Below are 25,093 nucleotides of genomic sequence, written 5' to 3'. Positions count from 1 at the left end.
TTCAATGAAAATATTTAGTGGTTTTCTTCGGGAGGTCTTATCCTTGAAGTATTATCCATTCATCTCAGTGGCTGCTCCTTCTTTCTCTGTGGATGGTTCCAAGTGAAAGCCTTAGTTCAATTTGGTAATATCTGTGTTTGAGCACTTGTACTGAAAGAAGCATCACATTTCTGAAAAGATTAAAATAAATCCTATCTAATATGTCTGCTTTCAGGGAACAAAGGAAAATTAATACTAATCCAAAACTAGAGGTTCATTTATAGCTTATCCAGTTTCTCTACTAGTTTTTCTATCTCAAAAATAATCTTACCAAAAAACTGCTATGCCCAGACATAGAAACTACATAATCACACACACACACATACACACAAAACCCCGTCAAACCCCCACCACTTTTCCTCCTCTGGTTGTTGGACTCCTAATGATGTTGGTTTTTCCTGGGATAATAAAAAGTACTCATCCCATTTATAAGCACTTTTCACCTGGAAACTTGCGAACTCCTTCAAGTTCAAAGAACTTGAAAATTTGTAACTGAAGAAGACTTAGTGTTTAGTACTTTGTGCCTTGCCAAAGCAGATGACAATTTTCAGCTATAAAACTTGTCTTTACAGCTTGCTAACTGTGTAAACCAGATTGCCAAACAAGTTCAGTGCATTCTGCTGTTGCAAAGGGAGGACAATTTTCTGCAGTGCTACAGATCATAAAACTGAAAAGAAAGACAGAGGTTACAGTATGCCATTGTCACATCTACAATTATAACAACTTGAAAATAAGAGATATGTTGTTAATCTCAGAGATAATTGTTGGGGCGGAAAAATAGCCCAACTAAAACAAACAGTACTTGCAAATATTTATTTTAATTCTTCATAGACATTTTCCTAAAACATGTTATTTGCTAGTTACAAATATTTGCCTTTTTTCTTTCTTCCTCTTTGAGGAATAACTGTCTTTTCTACAAATCTGTGTATGCACATGTGAACATAATATTCGTAAATGTTCATTACTCACTATTTCCACTTCATTATTCCCTATTATCATTCATGATTTTTATACACCTTCTTAAAAATCCCTGGCTACTTTTTTCTGGAAGCAGAACAATACTTTGCCATTCAGAAGCCTAGCAGACATCACAGAGAGCAAAAAATCACAGCAAACACTTTCAGAAGACCTTGCACAGGCTATTTAGTAGTTCTTATGGATGTAGGGTATATTCTCTGCAACTGAAATCATTACATTTTTCAGTTAATGCACTCACTGTGAAAAATTCAGCCAACTTCAGTTAAGATTAACATTGTCACTTGGATTTCTCTTTCTTCTACAAATTGCCCATCATATTAATGTTCATACAATATCCCATTTTTACCCTGCACATCATCCTACAGTTTATCTGTTTTCTTCCAGAATAATATTATAACTAACTCAACTTGGAAATGATTCCTTATATATTGTTACAGGCAATATGTAATTTCAGAGAAAGCACAAGATACATGCTGCTTCTTAGCTGCTATTTTATCATATTCCTTTCTGGTCTCAATTTTGCACTGTATAATTAAACTTCAAATTGAAAATACTCAATCTACTACCTATGATGTTTCCCTGGACTGTGAATTATGGATCATGAGTGGATTATTAAATCTCATCTATATATTCAGAATATATGTAACAAGAAGTACAAATCTGGATGTATTCAACTTGCAAGTGTCCTGAGAAGTCATCATATTTAGGTCATTGTCAATAACATAAGATTATTTCCAAATGCATTTGCTATTTTACATATATGCATCATTAAGCTTAAAATGTATTTTATAGGAAAATATTTTTAAAACATTATTTTATCATTATTTTCATTATAATTGCAGTTTTATTAATATCCAATAAAAAATGCATATGGTGACTTTCTGTAACCATATAGACAATGTAACAATTACAAGCTTAAGAGTGGGAATTTCCCAAATTCCTTTACAGCCCGTAAATTAGATCATGTCTGAAGAACTGTGTAAGGTAAATATATGTGTATAATATTTAGTTCATAATATACTGGGGAATGGGAAGAGAGAGGGAAGGGGAAAGAAGGAAGAGGGAAGAGGGAAGAGGGAAGAGGGAAGAGGGAAGAGGGAAGAGGGAAGAGGGAAGAGGGAAGAGGGAGGGGAAGGGAAAAGGAAAGGGAAAGAGGAGGGCAAAGGAAATTTATTTGTATTTCAAAGATATACAAAATGGGAACTGAGCATTCTTATTAGGTTTTGGCACTTAAAGTATTTAGAATGTAAGTGCAGACAATGGTAGTATATTAATGGGATCATATCAGGTACAGAATTTGCATTTTTCCCAGTATTTTGCAAAAGGGGAGACTGAGAAACTGGGGTGAGGGGAGGCACAACTACATGCAGTTGTCAATTGAAAATTAGAATCTTTGTGGGGGTTCGTTTGTGGGGTTTTTTTCCTGTTTTCAGACAAGTGAAAAAATAACATGTATGCATATTAAGAAAATCTGTTTAATTATAGAATGATATGTAAAGGTAACACTGAATATTTTGTCTTCCAGGTCAAAAAGACTAAAAGCAATATCAACTGTTAAATAGCTAGAAACATGAAGAAAAAAAATCAAACTAAAATAATGAAAAGCCAAAAGTTATCAAAAGATTATCCTCTTGATCAACAATAGTAGCAAGAGTTATGTGATGTTTTCCATCTTTCAATGCACTTCTTTATTTCAGCTGTGCCAGAATCAGTAGCCTTTATTACACCCTAGAGGAAGCAGAACCTTTGGAGACAACTTAGTGAAGAGGTCCAGAATTCTGAAAGTATCCCACTTTCCAATTTACTTAAACTTTAGACAACCCACATTTAACTGCTTTTTAAAAATATTAATCTTCTGAAAAATATTTATTGATTAATCAATAATTTAAGAATGTGTTCTAATGTCTTCTCTCCTTGTTCTTTTTTCCTTGCTTCTCCCTAGCCTTTTACAGCAAATTACACATGCCTGAGAATAACACTCTTTCCAATAGAATTGAAAGAGAAATCAGGTACATTTTTTAATCTATACATTACCTAAGCAGATGTCAGTTTATCTTTGCATATTTCCATACCCACCTCACATACTTTTTGCCATTGGAGTTGAAATTGTCATCAAGCTGACACTTTTAGATTGCCGTCTACAATGGGTCTTTCAATTTTTTACAGGTTTCCTACGCATAGTCACATGCCATTTCTTTTGTGGACTGGATCAACAAATACACTTTCTGTGGGCTGTAATCAACCAAAACATGATCACTTCCTTTAATGAGGGGGAAAGTATGCCTTCCCCTATGAAAACAATATTTCATAAATTATGACCAAGTAAGGAGTGAAAGAATCACGAAAAATTAGCAGAGGAAGCCTGGGACTTAAGCAGTGGAAAAGGAATGTATAATGAGGGAGTTGGGCAAAGGCCTTTATGGCATTTGGGTTTTGCCTGGACTAGAGAGGAAACAACATGTATAACGTTCTCTTTACAGTCCTTTCCCTTGTAGCGGCAGAGCATACATCTCCATAGACAAGGTCTTCTGAAAATAGGGGATGGAGGGGTGAGGGAAGTATAGGTCGGGTCTGCCTACACAAACAGGGAATATTTGAGCTCTGCTGCAAGAAGCAACATGAAGTGGCTTGGTGACCTAGTACCATCTTATTGCACTTGAAGATAATATTTGTGTAGCTTTTGAACCAGGTGTATTTTCTTACCTAGTCTGAAGAAATAAAACAACCCACCACTGGCAGAAACCTTATTCTCCACCATGTAATGTCAAGCAGCTTACTTCTAATGATTGCGATGCATCATAAATTCAAAATAAATTAGTGCCCATTAAAATATAGGCTTCTCATGATTTGTATTACAGATGCTGCCTAAACATCATGTATTCCTGGAGCCACTTTTCATCTAAAGAGTTATGTTGATATTCCTCAGCCAGAACATATTCAAATAATGCAATGAAATATACCCGCTTCTGCAAGGATTTAACATATGTGCCTGTGAGGAGAGTATTACTTAGGTTTACTAATGAAAGAATTATTTTCTTCTCACAGGAGGAACTATGTTTCTTTAGTGAGTTTTAATACTTACTAAATCTTACTGAAAAGCAATTGGTTAGAAAGTTGACTCATCTAGGCAATACGTATATCTGAACACCTTGTCAGGTAATTTTTTTATAACATCAGGAGAAATGATCCAGAAGAAATTCTATGATACAAATTTATTCTTGTCTTAATCTCATATGCCACTTCAGCTCTGTTTCTCTGAGCATAGGGTCAAGTGCTTTGCACTCAGGCTACTGTTTACATTTGAGTAAGTAAATATGAAAAGCTTCTAAATCACAATGGCAATGGTTTATGTAACCTTGCACACTCTTTGCACAGGTATAAACTACAGCACTGTGTGAAAGACAAGAGAATCACTCCCACATGTACTATCTTTGTGACATGGTATTTGATTTTTGAGGAACGATACATAAAATTAGAACTAGCATTGCATGAAACACTCTTATGCTTTAACATCCATTCTATCCCCAAGCTGAAATAAAAATTTCAAGTCTCAGAATTTTCAGTTGAATTCAAAATCTTCAAATAAGTCACTCTGAAATATCTCAAACGTCTTCTGTCATACAAATAAACAAATTAGAAATATAACTATGTGGCATTCCATGATCTAATTCTTCCTCTTAGCTTTCCAAAATAATTGCAAACATTTTGTTTCAGGTCATTTGGTACTACTTTGCATTCCATTACCAAACTGTCTTAAAAAAATTGCAGCTTTACAGTTCGTTAATTTAGTATAAGCCCAATTGCTGGACTGTGTTGCTCATTATTGTATATGCAGTCACATAACACACTTCGGACCTCGCTCTGAGATGAATTGCCCCATCACGTTCTGGGAGGTGTAGTCCTTCTGCAGGTCTAGCCCATAGGAGAGAGGAGTTTGCGGGGGGGTTTGTCAAACTTTCTTTTTTTTTTTTAGATTTTCTGTAACTTTCTATGACGATAAAAATATGTTAATGAAAATGATTAATCAGGCCATCAGACCTTTACAACCATGTCCAATGTTGACTACATTCTCTTCTCATGTGAGAATCATACAATTTCAGGTCACTACTTGAAAGTGTTTTGTTACATAGTTTGTTGCTTCAATGAATAATCAGAACAATTCTTACAGTCATGGTGCCTGATTCTCCACTCCTGAATGCACTTTGCAGCACTGGAACTCTAGGGAGTCCAATAAATTAAAATTGAAGTTAGGAGACTCATACTTAAGGTCAAATTGTACTGTGTCCTTAGATTTTCATTTTTTATTTATGAAGCAGAGACAAGCTTACTGACAAATAAGTCAAAAGTTTAATCAAATGATTACTTTAATAAAGTGAATATTGCCCGTTTCACTCAAATACTGTAAATCTTCAAAGCTAATCTTCTAAATTTTATTTATATTTTATTTTGGGAAAAGACATGAATAATTTATGGATAATATCTTTTTAAGGTTGATATGAATAAAAATGAAATTTTAATGAGTGCCTCTGGGAGCATTTAAGTCATTGAAGGTACACTGTCAAGAGATCTTTATGTTACAAACACCTATGGATAAACATATTTGCATAAATATATAAACATGTTTATACGTTGACTTTAAGCAGGTGAAAATTTTATTTTAACTTTGAACTTTATGAGAACACTAAGGTATTTAAAATTAAGCACATATTGCAGGATTAGCACCATGGTGCCCATACTTTAAATGGAGTCCCAGGCAGTTATTTTACATGTCTCTGATAAGAGCATAACGTCGTCAGTGAAAACTGTTGTTCATCACTAGGTATATCAACGGATCTGTTGTAAGTTTTCCTATTGACATGTTTTATTTTTTCCAGTGTCATTAGCCAAACTGTGAAACTCTAGAACGTTTGGCTATAAAGTGATCTGCAGATTGACCAAATGTAGCACATGACCTAACGTTCTTTATTAATAGCGTAGCTATTTTACTTTAATTCTTTTATTTTACTGCATTTTGCTGGGCTGATGTCCAGGTAAACTAACTAACTAACTAAGTCTTATTTCACTATAAGTAATGTCATGCTGCTTCTCACCAGCTTTAAACTTTATGTTCCTCAATTAAATGTCTCATGGTAACAGTTGCAGAGTCTTGGTTTCTTATGGATCGAACAGCTCCTGTAAAGACAGTCTTTAAGTAGAATATCCAGAAGTAAAACCTCCTGCACTTTGTTTATTTACTTGATGCTCTGGAAATTACAACTATTCTGATTAGGCAAATAACAACAGATTCAGCTACTTCATTACACACGCTCAAAGCTTAGCAACGTCACAATAAGGAAGGATTAATTCTGCCATTTGGGTATATGCGAATAATTCCAACAATTTAGAACAGAACTGGTCTTGAAGCTTTTTTGAGTGAAATTTGACTTCCCAGGACACAAGATTACACACACACCCCCCCCTTCTCGGGAAGGCCAAACAGGACACCCGCCACCTTCTCTTGTGCCAGTCCTACCCTGAAAGCCATTGAAGAGTCCTTGGGAAGTCCTGACATTAACTTATATCCTACAATGTAGCAAATAACAAGAAGATAAAACCTAGGACACATTTGCAAATCTGGAAGGAGCATGTGCAGGACAGAGAAACTCATTCTTGTAAAAGAAGAAAAAATTTCAGTCAAGTAAGTTCTGTTCCTGGAAAAGCAAAGGAGTTCTCCATAGGAGAGCTGTATGAATAATGTTTGTACCATGACAAAATTGGTACTGCCAGCTGATACCGATAGAGAAGTGTTTGGGGATCTTGTTACAAAGAGGCTGAAGTGCATTCAACTTTCCAATCATTCACAGAACAGAAGAAAATATAACAGAACCATAGATTTCTATCAGCTTATAATCAGCTACAAAGGAATGTAAACTCGGTCAATTATTAGACAAACCAGCTATTCTCCCAGTTGTGGTTTCTTCTTAGCTGGTGATGGAAGAAAGGGAATTATGGGTACGAGGAAAGTCATTGCAAGATTAGATTTACAAGCTAATAGGTAATCTTAAAATTACCAGGTATTTTTAATAGTATCAAAACTAGTACAATTGAGTCAGCGTCACTGAAACATGGGAAAATTATAACCTGTGCAACATAGAAGAGGAAGATTAAAGAAGAAAATTAAACCTTAACCAGAACAAGCTCAAAATCACTAACCATGGGTGCATATCTCTAACAGGAACGTTCTTAGATTTCAAGGTCTCTAGGGAGCAAAATATAATGCGTTAGTACCGGGCAACAGTCATGTAGGGTGGCATCACCTCAGATTTGTGCAAAATGGACATCTGAACTCTTCTAGATTCCTTTAGCACTCAAAAGACAAAGAAGTCTTTCTAAAATGATTCATTTGATATGTTTCAGACATTTAACTTAGGAAGGGATGAATCAGAAACTCCCATTTTTATTGACTGATAACAGAAGATATCTAGACAACTGGATCAGATGTAGAAGCCTATGCTGAGGAAGACTAAACACATGAATCCTGTCCATACAATCTCTAGTTACTAGTGTTAAAAAGCTGTAAGAGTAGTACTGCTTCCTTCAATTCTTTCTAAAAGTCAAAGCACTTAATGATAAGTGTTTCAAAGCAGTACACATAGAAAACCAAACAGGGCACATGTTCCCATGGTCAGTGGGAAAGTGTTGCAAGAAGTGTTTGAACTAGATGAGGAAATCAACATCTAATTTCACAATACAGTCTCCTAGTTTAATCATATTCTTTCATTTGGTTGTCTAGTCATAGCACATATTCACCCCCCCAAAAAGTCAGAAAAAAACTGCAGTGAAAATGCTTAACTGTTCCTTGACAATTAAAAAAAAAAAATGCCAAAATCTGTGGAAAAGAAAGGTAAGCTTTTCTTTTGTTGGTACGCACCAACAAAACATATATTACCTACTAAAGCTACAGTTGTTTGTGCTCTTTGACATACACAATCTTAATAGAATATCACTGTTAGATGAAAAGGTTCTGACTGATAAAAAACTCTTCATACGGTATATAAGTTTATCTACGTGTGTCATGTGATCTCTGCAAAAATCTTCAAAACCAGGTAATCAATGGAAAAAATATTTAAAGTAATCATAAAAGACAATTTTAAACCACCTCGTTCTTTGATTTCTGTAGTTCCCCTGGCATTAGCATAAACCTGTCACTGATTTCCTGGTCCACTTACCTCTGTTAGTGACTATAGATCTACATATCTTTATGAATCATAGTAAAAGTCTCAGCTGTTACCATTTGATACTGGCTTAGAATATCTTCTAAACCTGTCAGTACGGCTCTGTTTCCCTTGAATATACCCTTCAAAATAAACAAGGGAATAGTTCTTAGACATTCCAAAACAATGGACCGCTAAAATTCTATAATAAGTTCTTTGTAAAGTGCTGGGTTTATTATTTCATTTGAAGTGCTGGTGTGACTACAATGGTATACACAGACTTTTCCTTCCCTGCAGTACTTCTCTGGTATCTGCTTAAATATCTCATGATTCCCAGTTGTGCTAGACCATTGTTTCATTACCTTTGAATTATGCGACACACATCACAAATACAACCATTGTATGATCCAGTGATATGAAAAACTATATGGGAACCAATCCAACGTTATTAGTACACACAAAATAAGCATTCCTTCGTCAAAGTTTTACAAGCTCAATGAACATATCAAAGGTCCAAGTCCCTTGATATCTTTCTTAAACAAACGCAAAGTTTTAGCCCCTTAGAAAATGTATTTTATGATGCATGTTATTTATTATTGTTTGACTTTGACCCATTACTTGAAACTAACTGGGAGAGAAAAAAGAATCTTCTTTGTAGATAAAGAAGCCGTCAATATTGATTACTTTACTTATAGAAATCCCTGGCTATAAAATCAAATGAAGATCAAGACAAAGATGAAGCCTTAAATAGGAAAAGAGTGCTTAACTAACATTCATTATCTAATCCACGTTGCCTACTTGTATGTAAATGAGAGCTGCTGTAGTAAAGGGCTTGAGTAAATTAAATTTAAGTTACCACAAATATTTCTATAATATGCATCAAATCACTACCAATAACCTATGGTTTGAGTACTGAAAGAGCTTGGTAGAAGCACAGTGGGAATTCTTTGTTGTGTAATGTCTTTCTTACAATTATTCAAAATTAACATAAGTGTATAATAAAAGACAAAAAAATCTTATTTCTCTCAGTGGCAGCATGTCCTTAAGTTTGAGAGTGGCTTCCTGAGTATGGCTCAGTAGATCCCAGTAAAAACTATGGTTCATGAAAACTTGACAAAATTGGATCCTCAAAAGGCACTGAATATTTAACAATTAAATCTTATCTGCTCAGCCAAACATAACGAGTTGCAGAGTAAAGAACCAGCTTGCTCCTGTAAATAGGACGACAAACCTGTTTGAAAAAAATGCATAAACCCATCTACAACAGATGTTTTTTTCTTCTTTCTTGTCATGACCACGTTAAAGAGTATTTTCTAAACATTAGGGAAGTCCTCTGTTTAAAACAGCCGTTGCTACCACAGAACACTGCCCTACAACGTAGTCTTAATGAAACTCAACGCCTTCCAAGAAACGTAAGAAGTGGCTGTATTACCCTTCAGAGGCTTTATCAGGCTTCCTTAGCATTCAGGTCTTCTTTTTCAAAAACTGAACTACCGTAAATTTATAATATTTTTGTTACTCTTGATACCTCTTTTTTGTACTTATCTCCATTTGCTAGTAAGATTCAAAATCCTCTGTTCTTGTGTCACCTCATTATGACTTCTTTTCCTTTATCTGCGAGTCTCAAATTAACTTGACATAGATGTTTTACATATATTTTAGGCTAAATGTGAAGTATTCCCTCATGCCCATGAGGCATTTGGAAAGTTGATAAGTTCTGCTTTCAAGGACACTCTAAATGAGGTTATTAAAATTCAACACTTTGCATATTCTGATGCAGAAAAACGCTTGTCCCTGACAACAAAGGACATAGGTCAATTTAAGAAAGCTTCTCAATCTCCTTCTCCATTGCCACTGAATTCCTTGGGCCAATATTTGTAAAACCAAAATAAGAAAATGTTACCAGGGAGGAAGAAAAGTGTAGGAGCCCAGGTCCTGTCCAAAAGTAAAAATCCATAACCATCTGTTGTTTGTGTTACATGGATTTCACAACTGTCATCTCCACTGTGCACGCCATTTCATCTTCACAGCAATATCACCAAAACACCCACTGAGATAAAATCACAAATATTTTGAACATACCATATGATATGTTATTTTCCAAATTAATATTTGACATAATCAAAATGAGAACTTGTCTATAGGTTACTTTCGTGTTGTCACCTGAAAAATCCTTTAAGGGTTTGCTACTGTTTGGAAATACTTAACCTCAAACTGGAATAACTTAAGAAATACAGAATAAAAGAGAGGAAGCTATTAAATGCTACATTTTTAAATTATAAGCATGTTTTGAAAAATGGTAATGGCCACTACTTACACTTATATATAATCTTTCTTCAAAAAGGGTCCAAAGGTTCTTTTAAAATTATTTATTTAGAAATATAATCTAGAATTTAAATGGACCTTTCTTTTTTGAACTTCAGACCAGCAGGACCATATTTCACAGCTTGGTATAGCTTGAAGGATTTATCAGCTTTCAAGCTACTCTCTATAACCCAATGTCACACCCAAAAAGTTAATTTGAAACAAACAAACAAACAAACAAAACCCCAAACACACAAAAAAACCAAAACCACCAAACCCAAAGAAATGAAAAACCCAAACTGAAATTGTCCTTGGAAAAATGACAGAAAAAGAGTTAAAGACAAGTGAGTAAACCAACTGCTTTTTCCCTAAGGAAATCTAAAACTCAAGGTCAGCTGTGTCTGAAATCACCAGACCTGTCACATGGCTTTCATAGCTGCCACTAAGGCTCCTGTCAAACCTCCACTGAAAGCAAGGAAAACATTTTTATTGGAAACAGATCGAGCTCTGATAAGAAGCTCTCTAATCACCTTTGGTTGTTAATGCTGCACAATGTGAGAAGTGGAGTTTTGAAAAAGAGAAGAATGAACTGAGAGAACTTGAGGTCAAATGTATTCGATCTTTTTTCTTGAATTCCTAAATGCTTGTGCGCATTAGAGCATAAATATGGTCTATAAGTATATGAATACATATATATTTTATGTGTATAAGAATACATACATACACACACATTTTATATACATATGTGTTCATACACATACAGAAATACAGGTTGCCCTGTCAGGACAACTCAACTAATTCCATTTTATCCCAGCTTCTGTCCTGCAGTAACAAAAGTTTGGTGGTCTCAGACACAGTCCCTTGGGTGTAGGAGTCCATCACAAAACCATCAGCCTTAATTGACAGTCTCTGCTCAAGAGAGGCAGAAGGAGTTGCCATGGAGACCGAACTATTGCTCTTCTCCAGAGGATGCGTTTTTCAAGCATCGGCTGAACAGCAGAGGCTGTGCAATACCTGTAACCTTGATCACATCACAGGATCTTGCTTTTTGGGATGGCTTTTTAGTAAACTCTAACAAACATTCAGGAGATGGGGAGGGGGGGTGGGGAGGGGAAGAGAGAGCTTAAGAAAACAAATGAACGGAAAAAACCCCAAACAACCCCCCCCAAAAAAAGCACGAAAGTGCATATTATGGCAGACTGAGAGGAAAAAGAGTTTCATATTGATTTGATTTATCAGATTTGTCACCTCTGCTTAGTGCTTTCCTAACGGGGTGAATGCTGTGCTTGACCTATTTGCTGGAATTAACCAGGACTGCAGGAGACCATATGGATTGCCAGATGGTCTGCTATAATTTAATGCCATGTATTCTAAGTATGAAGTAAGTGATAAACATAATTAACATTCTTTTAGCTCCTTACTGGATGCCTTTTATTAGTTTCTTTCTCTTTTTTTCTTGGGCATTGAAAGGTAAGTTAATACCTCGTTACAGAAACACAGATGCCAGCTAATTACTGCAAGAGGCTGCAGCCTCCAAAGCAAAGAGTGTCTGCACAGACTCTAACTTATTCACTGACCCCACTGTGATGATTAATAGGTTGAATACTGAGCTCTAATGAGGATGACAGATCTTAGATGTTTTCAGGTTACCTTAATTAGTAGTATGATGAATAGAGTGTTCATCTCAGACATACATATCACACTTTACAGTAAACAATACACCTTGTACTCATGGTCTGAACGTGTATTTCACATTACAGTACATCAAATGCTAAGGAATCAAACCACCTTCAGACAGTAAAAACAATGGAGTGATTTCCTTCAGAAATGTTCTTCCTGATTGCTATTTCATATTCTGCCAGTGATTGTCTAAATGGCCTATGTTTTAGGAAGTGGTTCTAGAGAAGCTATGGCTTCAAAGAGTGTTTATATCAGGCAGGGTTGTCATTCTCAGCATTTTAAAACCACGTGTCTGTAACAACCTGTCCAAACAACTTTGCTTACTGTTCCTGTGCTGATAATCTTCATAGTGACCAGGGTAGGCATTAGCAGAATGAATAGTAAACCATTTTGTAATTTTTAATCTCAATGTACCGGTGAAGTTAGTGCGGTGGTACTCAGAACAGTAAAAGAAGCACTAGAGAAAGGGCAGAAGTAAAGAATGCTTTGTATTTTACAGGAAAAGTTGTGCACGTTGAACCTCACAGACAAAAATGGCCATAGCTAAATGTTCTGTGATTTGCATCTGTGCTGTTCGTAAAATTTGGGTGAACTGTGAGATGACAGAAACAGCATAAATTAAACGTTATTCAAAGACTAAAACAAAAGAACAGCACCTGTGCTACAAAGCAAATCTGCCCTTAGAAGATTTAGTTCCAATTAGAAAATGTGGTGAAAAAGTCCAGGTCAAAAGTCGTAGCATAGGGAAAGCAGAGACTAACTCCAGCTTTTCAACACCTGTGCTCTTCTCCCTTGTTCCAGATGGGTCCAGCACTTGTTCGGGGGCCTCCACAGTTACACGTGTACGCTCCACAGCGCAAGTGCAGATGCATCCTTAAGAAGCAACTACATTAGAGGGGACCTGAATGTAACAGGACATACCTACTCTTTCACTCCACTCTTGATCGTGTTAGTTCAAGTTACTTCTTCACCTGGCGAATTTTGGTGAATCGCTTGGTTATTGTTGCTGCTCTTATAAAATCCTTTATGATTCTCTACTAGTATATGAATAAAAATGGGATCAAAATATCTGTACAGCAAGCTTTTGTTGATATTGACAGCACTCGTCAAGGTGTCTTTATAAGGTCTCTGGCTCTGCCAGCATTTGAAAAAAGGATTCATTTTTCCATCCCATTAACTGAAAAATATTTACCTGAGGTGTTTAAGCTAATGCTGTGCTGGCTGCAGGTTCATTTTTATAGTCAGAGGGGAAAACCAGGTACTTAGCGAGAGTAACTCAGGTAGCCTGCATTCCTCTCTGTAGGCCCCTACGTCTCTTCCCTGACTGCCAAAAGACCTAGGGTCATTCAGGTGTCAAAAGTTAGGTAGGTTGAAATCAGAGATAAAAAATTACCACGCTAAAAACAAGACTTCATGCTTCCTTCTATAGGTTGTTTACTGGACCTGATAATCCGTACTTTACTATTGCACAGATGGCACTTCTGAAAAAATATTGGAGTGATGCTCTTCAGTGATTACAGATATTGAATTTCAATGTGCTACAGGCACAATGTTTTCAGTTTCTATGTATATACATTTATATATATGTATATACATATATAAATATGTCTATTTATATAGACATATATTTTTATATATCTATGTGTGTATATATATATGTACATATACATACACACACACATATATATAAATGTATGGATTTAATTGCTCCATCACTGTAAGGAGTCTGAGATGTTCCAAGTGGTTACCTCATAACATCCAACAAAAGGGCAATGCCATATCTGTTGCCTGAAATAGCCTCTTATTCAGACCTCTGGACTGCCTGAAAAAGTGTTTAGCCTAAACAGCAGCTCGCTCCCACCGGTACTTTAAAAAAAAAAAAATATTCTGAAAGAATGAAGAAATCAAGCAGAATGTAACAGTTAGTCTTTGAGGTTGATAGACACAAAACCTGCCAAAGCAGGTTTGACACTTAGTGCTTAAACATGGCTTTATACTTTAAAATCCTTTTTCATCTGTCTTGTTCTTTACTTGCTTGCTCAGAAGAAAAAAGATATTGGAGAACTTATGTTCACTGTTCATTTCAGTCCCAAGAATAAGATTGTCTGTATCTTAGCTGTCACACAGATGGCATGTGGGAAACATGGCCCTTGGCCTAAACAGAAAGTAGGATTTTGCTTTAAGACACACAGGGACAAGACACAAAAGCCCTGTCTGCAGAGGAATACCTGGGCCTGACTAATGAACCTTCATTGCCATAATAATTTTCTGTGTTTAAGTTCCATCATCTGATCACAGAATCATAGATTCATAGAATCATAAAATCATAGAATCGTTTGGGTTGGAAGGGACCTTAAAGATCATCTACTGAGAGATCTCACCAAGGCAGTGGAAACTGAGCAACTATAGCCCTGGTCCGAGCAGAAGTTCCCTGGGCATTGCCTTGTTGGAAAATGTGACTCTCAGAAACTGTGAATTTAGGGCAAAATTGCGAAATAGGCTCTAAAGGGAAAACAAAAAGGAAGAGAATATAAAATGTTTTAAAAGTGAAAGTAAACAGTGCTTTAATGATGATGTGGCTGCCAGTACTCTCTGATAAAGTATTTGGCAAATTATTTAGGTAATAATGATAAAATCAAGTAGTAATTAAGACCATAGGAAAAAACCAAAAAAACCCCCCCCAAAACCAACAAAAAACCCCAAAACCAAAACCCCTATGATATTTGCAAATTTCACAAATATCTTACCTCCTGCATACATGACAGCCAACATTATCGATGATATCCAAGCTATCTCACTATATGATGTGTGGAAGATTTCTTGTATTTCTTTGAAGAATACCGTGATGGCTTTGGGGAATGCATAGGAAAATCCAATGGAGATAAAAGCTCCAAAGACCACAACCCATCCCCAGCCTCCATCTGGAGGTGGGTACTGTGGCGCTGCTGTTGCTGGTGGCATTTTTGGTCTCTGTCTCTTCTCCAACTAGGCTGAAAAAGAAGAGAAGAAACAAGGTTTCGGTTTTCCTTTTTTTCTTTATCAAACTGCAGTATTCAATCATCATCTACAGGGATTATAGAATTACAGAATCATAGAATCTTAAGGTTGGAAAAGACCTCTAAAATCATCAAGTCCAACCGTCAAAGAATCCTCACAGCAGAGAGCAATTTCCAGCTTTCATGGGACCATGGAACATGAGTTCCTGTTTTTAGAAGCAAAATCTCTTCTGCAAAAAAAACTTGTGGCAATAACATTTGCAATATCCTATTCAGTATGTGGCAACTGTTACAAATCACCGATCTCAGTCACTAAAGTTGTATTTGCAATTAGTCACTTATTGGAAAATGACGTGTTTGTGTGGGTTAATTTATGTAACTCTACTATTTACAGTGTGGACTTAGCATAGGAATGAAACAGAAAACAAACCCTGGAAATTTGACTTATAGGAAACAATGGAAAAAAGTTACAGTAAACTATCACTAGATGCAATTGTATTAGCAACATTTACTAGTACCTCTGCTAAATCATCAGCAATGACAGCAAGGAATAAATTCATTACACAGTTTTTTATCATATGCTGTCATTATCCAATTTTTTGACCACTGTTGACCTCTCTTTCTTATCTCATGAGAACATCTAAAAGTGGGCTCTAAGCAGAGATTTAAAATTCCCTGTGTATCCATAAAATAAATACAAAATATTACAATTCCATATTGTACTCTTACTTTTAAAATTTTCATCTTCACATTTGTTGATGTTGATATTACTTGTAGGAACAAGGTGGAGCTTCACAGTACTATTTTTGCTCAGTTTCCATATGTCAGAAGACATCAGGAAGTCTTTCACAAATAATCTCAGAAACTTCCCGAAGCTATCCTCCAAATAAGAATTTACCATAATAGATGCCACCAGAGTGATATCTTATAGACGTTCTGAGAGGTGCAACCAACACATTCAGGCAGCTCAACAAATCATGGGTAATCCACATAAAGCTCCTAAGGCCTGAAATAAATTTCATACTGTTATTATCATCCTGATATCTAAAAACTTAAACTTTCTACATTCTGCATAACCTTTTTGGAAAACATGTAGTAGCAACAATCTATTTTGTAATTCTCAGATTTTTCCATTATCAAATCCCTCTATTATTAAACACAGAACTGGAGTCCACTGTGTTTTCTTCTGTATAATCCAGCCTACACAGACAGCATGAACTGAAAATTCCTCCTCCCTCACTGTTTCTTTCTTGGGCATTTAGGCAATTTATCACTCTTGATCGGTCTCCTGCCATACCAGTAGCGAAAGCTGTGGATGATAACAGTGTGTAGGTTGCTGTTATGCTTATGATTACCAGCAAGTCTCTATGTGATTTCTTCCGTGCCACTTATGGCATATTCCAATTTCTCACGGCAAACTGCATTAGCAGTGGGAGTGATATGATTACCTTAACAAAAACTAAAAAATGAACTGTGTCAGCTTATATTAATCTCTCGGGATAGTGCCTGGAGTACTTTCAGGGTAAACGCCATGTAGCACTGCATGCCATATATGCCACTGAACTAGCAAAGTGCTGTTTTTAAGATTATCACAAGGCTAGCCCTGTGATAGAAACCCACTGTACTTCTGACTCTCTACTTTACTGAAGCTGATTGTAGACACCCTGATATTGGCAAACCTCTGCGGGGAAGCTAAATCAATCACTAAAACATCTGGCTTCTATGCAAGGTTGCAAAATCCCAGATAGTTTGGCTTCTGCATCATATCGTACAGACTTGCTGCCGGCAGCAATAGATATCTCTTGCTCTGTACACAGAGCATATAAATCTTTTTATACGCATGTCCAGAAAGAACCTCTGGCATGTACTTTGTTTCTGCTTACCCTAGTCTTGGCTTAATATTAGTCCACTGACATATAACAGTGAGGAAAATTTGGGCCACTAGAAGTCGGACAAGTAGAGACAATTCTGGTTTCTGACACTTAACTTTGGCAAAGGAGTTAAATACCAGTTTGTTTTTGCTGAATCAGGACCCACTAGAAGGAAGAGAATCTCGGAAAGCCCATTGTAACTTATAAGACACATAGTGATGATCAATTGCCTTCAAAAGCACAAAACTTCAAACTGGCATGAAAAGCAGAACTGTTTTGTGAATTGAGTAACAGTAAACAACAGAGTTTGTTATTTGTCCCAAAAAGCTGTTGTTCTGCTCATCTGAGAAAACTTTTGGTTATTTCCTAAAAAAAAGGTTGACTATTGTTTTCTTACACTTCAAAGGTTTGAGCATATTTGTTTTCATATTTCATATTCATATGACAACACTTCTATCTCTATTATAATTTTTAGTAATGCCACACACACTTCAAGGCATTGCTCTCCATAAAAATGGGAAGGGATTATCAATTTATTGAGGAAGCACTCCTCTTCCTAAAAATAATACACAACCACTTTGAAAAATGATTACCACCGCATTAGCCAGAAGAATGCTGAAGTTTCCTGAATGTCACTGAGGCATCGGTGCTTTGGCGAGATCCCATTATATCCACCCCTTTAGGGCAGCAGAACTGGCTCTGACAGTTCAGTGCTCTCCCTCCCTTGAAAAGCTTCACAGTTTTAAACTAAAGAGGCATTAAGGAGATAAGCAAAGGGGTCTTGGCTGCTCCTATGCCTCAGCCTAGAGGAAACTGCTGCAAAGCCCACCACATGGTCAGCTTGTAGCGCTGCTGCAGTAAAACATGTGCTAACGTACCCCAGCCGTTACACCGTCACAAAGAAGAGCCCGGATCATTGTATCTCACACCTCCTGTTTATCCCACGGAGCAGAGTTAATAATAGCTTCCCTGATGTTCCTTTATGATTGTGATAGCCAATTGTAGCTCCAGTTAATAAAAGGTGAAAAGGAAAAAACTAATAAATATATGTTTGCACCAAGAGGAAAAAAGTATTCATTTTGTCAGAAACATTAAATCCAACATCTTAAACATCCCACACCTGCTCAGGAGCTAAAGCAACTTTCTCCTGTAAAATCTGCACTTATTATCCCCCAAACTGAACTCTTCCTAAAGCGGTCTAGCACATTAATGTAACTAGCTCTAATCTAAGCCTAACTAGTAAGATCTGGGTAGTATCAGTAGTACAGGGACAAGTGCAAAATCCATTAGCAACCAAAACAAAGCAGCATTTCAGATAAGTGGGTATAAAAGTTGACAAGGGAAGAGGCAGAACAGGGAGGAATGAAACAGTGACAATCAAAATGCCTTTTCAGACCTCTCAGAGTTTATTATGGGCTGTGTGGAATAAAAGGAAATATGGTAAAAAGCATAAAAACAGGCATGTGTGATGATGTTCATGTGAAGGACATGGTACCAGACAATAAAAAAATAAAAAAAAAGCAGCACTTGAGAAAATAAAGGTCATCATCAGTGTTTTTAGTCAGTCATATGAATTCTATCATGTGCATAAAGCCAATGAGCGAGCTCTGCTCATACGTATGCTTTTATAGGCAAGCAGTGGGTGAGGAACGCTGCCTGCTCTCCGCCCAGGGAAGCAGCAGGGTAACAGCGACCGAAGCGCATCCTGAGCGAAGCCATCAATCTCCCTTCTCTCTGTCAGATACAGAGGGGTTGCTCAGCCTTTCCATACCCTGAGTCAGACTGTGCACAAGGATTTTCTCCTAAGCTCCTTCTAGTTCCCCAGTATAAATCCCACTTACGTAAGCAGTGAACAAGAACACAACTTACTGTCGTACGAGCTGCATGTGTCTACTAACAAATAATAGGAGAGAAACAGGGCAAGAGAACACTTTTAAAACATCTGATATGCAAAGCTTTGTATTATCTAGGTCTCAGCACATTTTAACTTAATTAGGCAAATGAGAACTAGTGAATGAAAGAGAGAGAACGGGCAGGAAGGAGGAAGGGAGGGACAAAGGAAGGGAAAGGAAGAAAAAAAGGGGAAAAGAGAGAAAGCAGCAAGCAAGCAACAAGGTCAAACTAAGAGCAAATGGTACAGACAAATAATCTATCTTGATATCATGCACTGTAGACTTCAGTCAGTCATGATCAACCTGTTCAGACTGCTCTTGTACCGATGCTTCGTTAATATTCTGCAGTTGCCAGCTGCCAGAACCAGCTATCAATACAACAGCTTGTCAAAGACTCTTCTGAGAAGGGGTTATGTTGTTCTCTTGTTTACAGAGACGCTGATTTTGCTAGGAGTTTTCATTTCGTTTTTCTGCAACGTTAGAGTAACTGTTTGCTTTTCTGCTTGCATTTTGTCTGCCTTGTCCTCAATGTGCCCCATCACCACTTGACTCAGCAGCCATTTGTCCCAGAGTTAAAGAGCTGCTATGTGAAAAATCTGTCTCCAGTTGCTGTAGGATAGTGGGAATATTTGGCACGTGTGTGCTGCATTCCAGTTCCACACAGTAAGCCAAGGACTGCAAAAAGCTTTGCAAACTTGAGCAAATTCAGTCTTACAACATCCCTGTGGGGTGATCGAGAAGTATCATCTACTTTCAGACACAGGAAACAAATATAATACCAGGCTAAATAACCTAAGTCTTGTCCCAAATCCGTGGCAGAGCTGGGATGTGGACTAATGTCCAAGTGAGCTGTGAGTTATGACTGAGATTTTTAAGTACATGTGTGTTTTAGAAGCTCATTAAGTAGTAAATGCAGATTAACTGTACTGCTTAATACTTGAGTTAGGAGCACAGGTGGGGTACACTGTTTGCTTTATAGGTTTGAATAGTCTGCTGCTCTAACTTATCCCTAATGAATGTTAATTACATTGCTGTATTTGAAATAAATTACTTTGTGGTGGCAAACAATGAGCTATACAAGAATTACACTCTTATAAAAGATTCTTGCTTAAAAGCTGCAAAATTTTCCATTTTCTTATTTTTTATTAACAGCTCTTGTAACAAGTTCCAAGCAGGATGGCAAGATAGCGGGAATCATCTCATCAAATGGTATTGCCTCACCAACTTCTACAAGCTATTGCCATTATCTTGTGAGCAATATTCAGTATTTGAAGAAAAAATTGTCTTCTTAGCTTTGTGAGATGGTTTCGCTCTGACTTGGGATTTTGTCGTGAAGAAAGGGAGGATGCGGAAAGGCTCTGACAGAAGGGATCAAGAGAGCTTGTTCTCTGCTTTTAGCTCTAACTACTCAGTTCTGGAGGCAAAGTAACTCCTAATGAGCTCTGGTACCCAGCCTTAAAGAACTGACTAATCATCCTGAAAGAGGAAAATAGTCTACCTTTTGTCTGAATGTCTGTATTCAGAGACTGAGGGGTATGGAATAAATGAAAACCAGGTAGATGAAAAATACACTCAGAATCTGACTTTACTGCCTTTTTTCCACTAGGCTCAAACCTGCAGGACAAATACACCCTGTGTGAGACCAAAACTGCTAAGATGTGCTCAGGCTATCTAGCATTTTAGAAAGCTGCTGGGTTTTGTAAAATTTCTCCAACAGGCTTGAATCAAAGGGCCATGTCTGTGAATGTTTTCCTTATTTTTATGTGGCAATAAAATATTTTTTTTATATATATAGTATGTTAAATTATATTCATGAGGCTTATTTTTGCTAAAAGTCTAAGCAAATCTTTAACAAAACCCAAAAAATTCACCAGCCTTACTTAATCTTAAAGCCTATTTCACTTCAGTCTTTAATAGCACAATATCCAACAATATTGAAATATATTACTATAGGTATTTTAAGCATAAAGCTATATCTTATTGAGAAAAAAACCTGGTTTTATTTCTTTCTTGAAAAGGAGATGAAGGAAGTAGTTCTAAATGTTCACATCTATGAAACAAACATGGAGTTATTCAACCCATCCATAATTTACAGTTAAAAATCAATATCGTAGTATACTTGTCATCCCACTGAAGCAGTAACAAGACAAGTATGTGCTTGAAGACAGTGTGGGAAAGTAATAGCCCCACTCATATCCAAAGCAGGCATATTAATATCATTCTTCCAAATGCCTAGGAGGTTGGCAGAGGCAGGCTCCATGGAGGGAAGCAGAAGGGAGGGAAAGGCACATGTTGTAAGATAAAAATAAATGAACAATCCCAATACTTTCTTTCTTCTTAGGGTTTGGCATTGTAATGGGCTGATTCTTACTAACAGCATCAGCTGAGCAGATTATTGGATGTAAAAGCACAAACTGTTTGCTGACTTCAACAAGGATGATTACAGATGTGAGTTCCTGATGGCTGTGGAAATAATGAAAGGTCTAATTCACTTTTACCGAGATGACTGGAATTAAAGGCACATGTCATGTAGTTCCTTCTCCCTGTTTGAGGACTCAAAATAGGATTACTGAGACAGAAGTGAGCCCTGTAAGATATTGCCCTATAAAAAGCAAAAATGTATAAATTACACTGTGAGAGCATAATTAAAATCCCATTTGCACTAAGGCTGTATTTCATCACGGTTTAAACAGAGGCTGAGGTCAAAAGCTATTACTAAGTCAGTCACTAAAGTCAGGTTGTTACAAAACTGGAACTCTCACCTGAAAAAATTATATTGAAACTATATTGGAATTGTTACATCGTTGAAATCAGATTTTGAGCACTGCTGAGTCAGTAGTGAGACGACTAATGTACTTTGTCAGAACTAATATTAATGAAGCATTATAATTCATTGGAATTTTGGGGGTGGGGGTGTGTTGACTTTTTTTAACCTCATATGTTGGGCCGCCACTTTCTCCTGGGAAACCATAATCTGTTTTCACAATCACAGTCATGGGTTGGACTTCCATTCATCATGTTTTCTGTTATTACCTTTTTTCATTGACTTTAAGGGAAACCTAAATGACTGGCTTACTCTGGATGACTAAATGCCTAGATGACTAAAGTTAAGTGAAATGAATTCCAACCAAAGTGATTGCAATTCTGTTTTAATTACTTCAGGAAAGCAGTCAATAGAATATCTAGCCTAAAGAGGTTGGCACTCCACCCAAATTGAAGTGCACTGAAATGAAATGTTGATGGCTAAATTGAAAATGCCAGTGATCCAGTCTGAAGAATTAATCAGTTTTAACAATAAGTTGATTGAGGTTGATGAAAAATTCTGCGTACCTGGAAAAAACTAAACCATCAAACTAATCAACCTTTCAAAAAAATCCAACCCAAAACTTCGTTGTGCCTTTAAAGAACTAGTTTTAATAAGCTCAGCTAAACCTGTCCTTTACAACTCAAAGTGTTGGCTCCTTGCACTGCAAGAATATTGATCCACTTATTAATTAATTTCTAACCACTCATACCATCCTTTAAATTCTAGTACTACTCCCTCATATTGAACTATGGCAGTTACCAGCTTTACAACCTGTTGTATAAGCTTATCATTTTAACTCTGTATAGACCAATTTTGAACTGGTTTTGGTAATATAAGGCTTTTCAGTACATCGGCACACTCATCTTCTTTAAAATTCACATTGAGTGAATCTCACAAAAAAGAAGAATAGCCAGAATAATGGAAGTCATGTAAATCTGGAGCTGTATGTTTGATACATATTTTTAAGAGTTCTGATGTTTGGAAGATGGGGATTTATATTTTCACTTATTTGTAATATTTATATTCCATATAAACGGAAGAACTAAGGTTTCGAGTCAGTGTTAATGGAGTTGTCTGCACAGCTGCTGCACATTGCTTGAAAAATAAATAGCATAATCTTTCCAAAGCAGCAGATTTTCCATTATCAATAATAACAGATATTCATTTTAATATCATTCTCTCAATACTAAGCTGCAGAAAAAAAATCAATGATGCGAAAAGCTAGTCTATTCTTAGGCTGTGCTATTAGTTAAAGTTTTCAAAATCAAAATTCATATCTTTTTACATAAACATATAATTTGGAAGTGGCAAAATTTAATTCATTTATTGCTGAAGATAATATTCACGTCCATCTATCAGCTTAATATTTGACATTATGAAGATGCAATAGATTCCAATTCGAATTCTGCTGACATTAATTTTTCTAAACTTTATCAAAGTTATTGTGTGCTCTTGAGAATAGAATCCAACCCCTGGCTGTCTTCTCTACCTCAATATTATGGCCCAATGTACTTTCTGTGTATGTCCTACCACTTGCCTAAATCCTCGCCTGGAAGCATCATCTCACACATACTGGGAAAATATTTTTCTTCTATTCTCGTGCAGCACGTGACTCCCATGGGTGGAAATAGTTACTAATGCTTAAGTCTCAGTGACAACTACTTAGATTATGTAATAGGAAGTAAACTGATCTGGATTCTGTTCCTAGGAGCGTATGACTGGAAACACATAACAGGCCAAGGCTGGAAAATAACTCCAGACTGCAAAAGCTTAGACAGGGTTCACATTTCATTTATTCCTGCCAGTTTGGAAACTGTTACTGGTTTAAGAAATATTTTCTATATTATTAATAAAATGGAAAAAGTTAGGAACACTTCTGATGACATAGAGACATTTAGAAGTGCAACCTGGGAAATCTAATGAGTTATGAATTTGCTGCAAAGCTACAGTTAACTTATGTGTTATATAGAAAATTACAAAAATAAGGCAAAAAGGAAATGGGCAGAACCACCAAAACTTACAATGAGGAAAATAGCTTTTAAAAGACATTACTCGGGAACCACTGCATCTTGTAAAAGCCAGAATAGTTTCTGCAATTGTAGGTATCCAGTCCGAAAAACTCCCCAGGATTTAGGTCATAAGAAAGAAGCTATTTGGTAAATGTAGATTTTAAAAGCTGTGTGAGAGTAGAAAAAGTAAGCCATCTATTTGTATGAAATAAAATTAAAAACATACAGATAATCCAAACTGAAAAATCCAATTGATAGAGCTGTGCCCGTAAAGGCTTGATGTGTGAGCTCTTTCTGCCAGTGGAAGTTAAAATGTGAGCCACTCATTCCAAGCACAATAGAGCCAAAAGATAAATTAATCCAGAGGTCTAGAATGACTAAAAGCATATTTGGTCAGAAGAAAGAAAGGAAGGAAAGAAAGAAAGAAGGAAAGGAGGAAAGAAAGAAAGAAAGTTCACCTGCCTTAACAGAATTTAGCAGAAATGAAAACTTTTTTTACATTTATAAAAAATGTTTTCAGAACTGAATCAGTATGGCTTCATAAAATGAAGTGGAAGAATTCTAAAAATGTCAGCATTTTTCTCACAGACATAGCCTACCTGAGAGTTTTCTCAAGCTGGTGACATTAATTTTCATTTTATTAATTTCATGACCATTGATACCCACGGCTCTGAAAAAGCAAATCATGACAGCAAAGTATGATCCTTATTCCAGCTGTCTCCAGTTGCAGGCAGAGAGATAATCATGCAGATATGCTAACACGGTGCTCGTGTTTGGGGCCACGTGGGAGCCATCTTTGAAGATGCACTTGCCATTCCTTAAGTACAGAAATCAGATTTTAGTAGCACCTTGAGGACTGTGCATGGGAAAGTAACACCTCTAACCACCTAGCATTAAAGTAGACAGCTATGTCCAGTGCAGTCAACTTTCAGCCTTTCTTATGCTGATATTTATGCTGGTAAAAGATTGTAAAAAAGAAGGTCTATTCTTATTTGATAGCCCATAACTTTTAGCAGACAGCTAAACAAATGGGGAGTTATATATTTACATGAGACAGGGTAGTACTACACAGATACTCATGCTATCTCTTGAAGGCTAAACATGGCTAGTAGGAGCACAATAGCTATGTTAATGCAGTATTCCATCAAGGCAACTTAACTCTGCTCAGGTATCATGGCATTGTGCTACATAAAATAAGTACATGTATGATGATTATTTGTCCAATCTGGTACATGATGATAAAAAATTCATTTGAAGTATGTACCAAAACTAATATAATCTAGGCAATGGCAATGTTTTAGCATAAACAAATACAGGGAAGGAAG

General features: G+C 36.5%; 1 protein-coding gene across 2 annotated transcripts in view; it reads right to left on the bottom strand.

The window, feature by feature from the left end:
* SLC16A7 (solute carrier family 16 member 7) overlaps positions 1–25,093 on the bottom strand; it is an 82,771-nt gene that overhangs the window by 16,368 nt on the left and 41,310 nt on the right. For both annotated transcript variants that reach the window (XM_054842103.1, XM_054842112.1), the window contains exon 2: positions 14,942–15,184. In XM_054842103.1, the coding sequence (XP_054698078.1) occupies positions 14,942–15,155 (214 nt within the window). In that variant the 5' untranslated portion in view covers positions 15,156–15,184. The remainder of the gene's footprint in view (positions 1–14,941; positions 15,185–25,093) is intronic.

Source organism: Grus americana, chromosome 1, assembly GCF_028858705.1.
Source record: "Grus americana isolate bGruAme1 chromosome 1, bGruAme1.mat, whole genome shotgun sequence".
Lineage (NCBI taxonomy): Eukaryota > Metazoa > Chordata > Aves > Gruiformes > Gruidae > Grus > Grus americana.
Note: the sequence above shows the minus strand (reverse complement) of the source record. Positions and strands in the feature narration are given on the sequence as shown.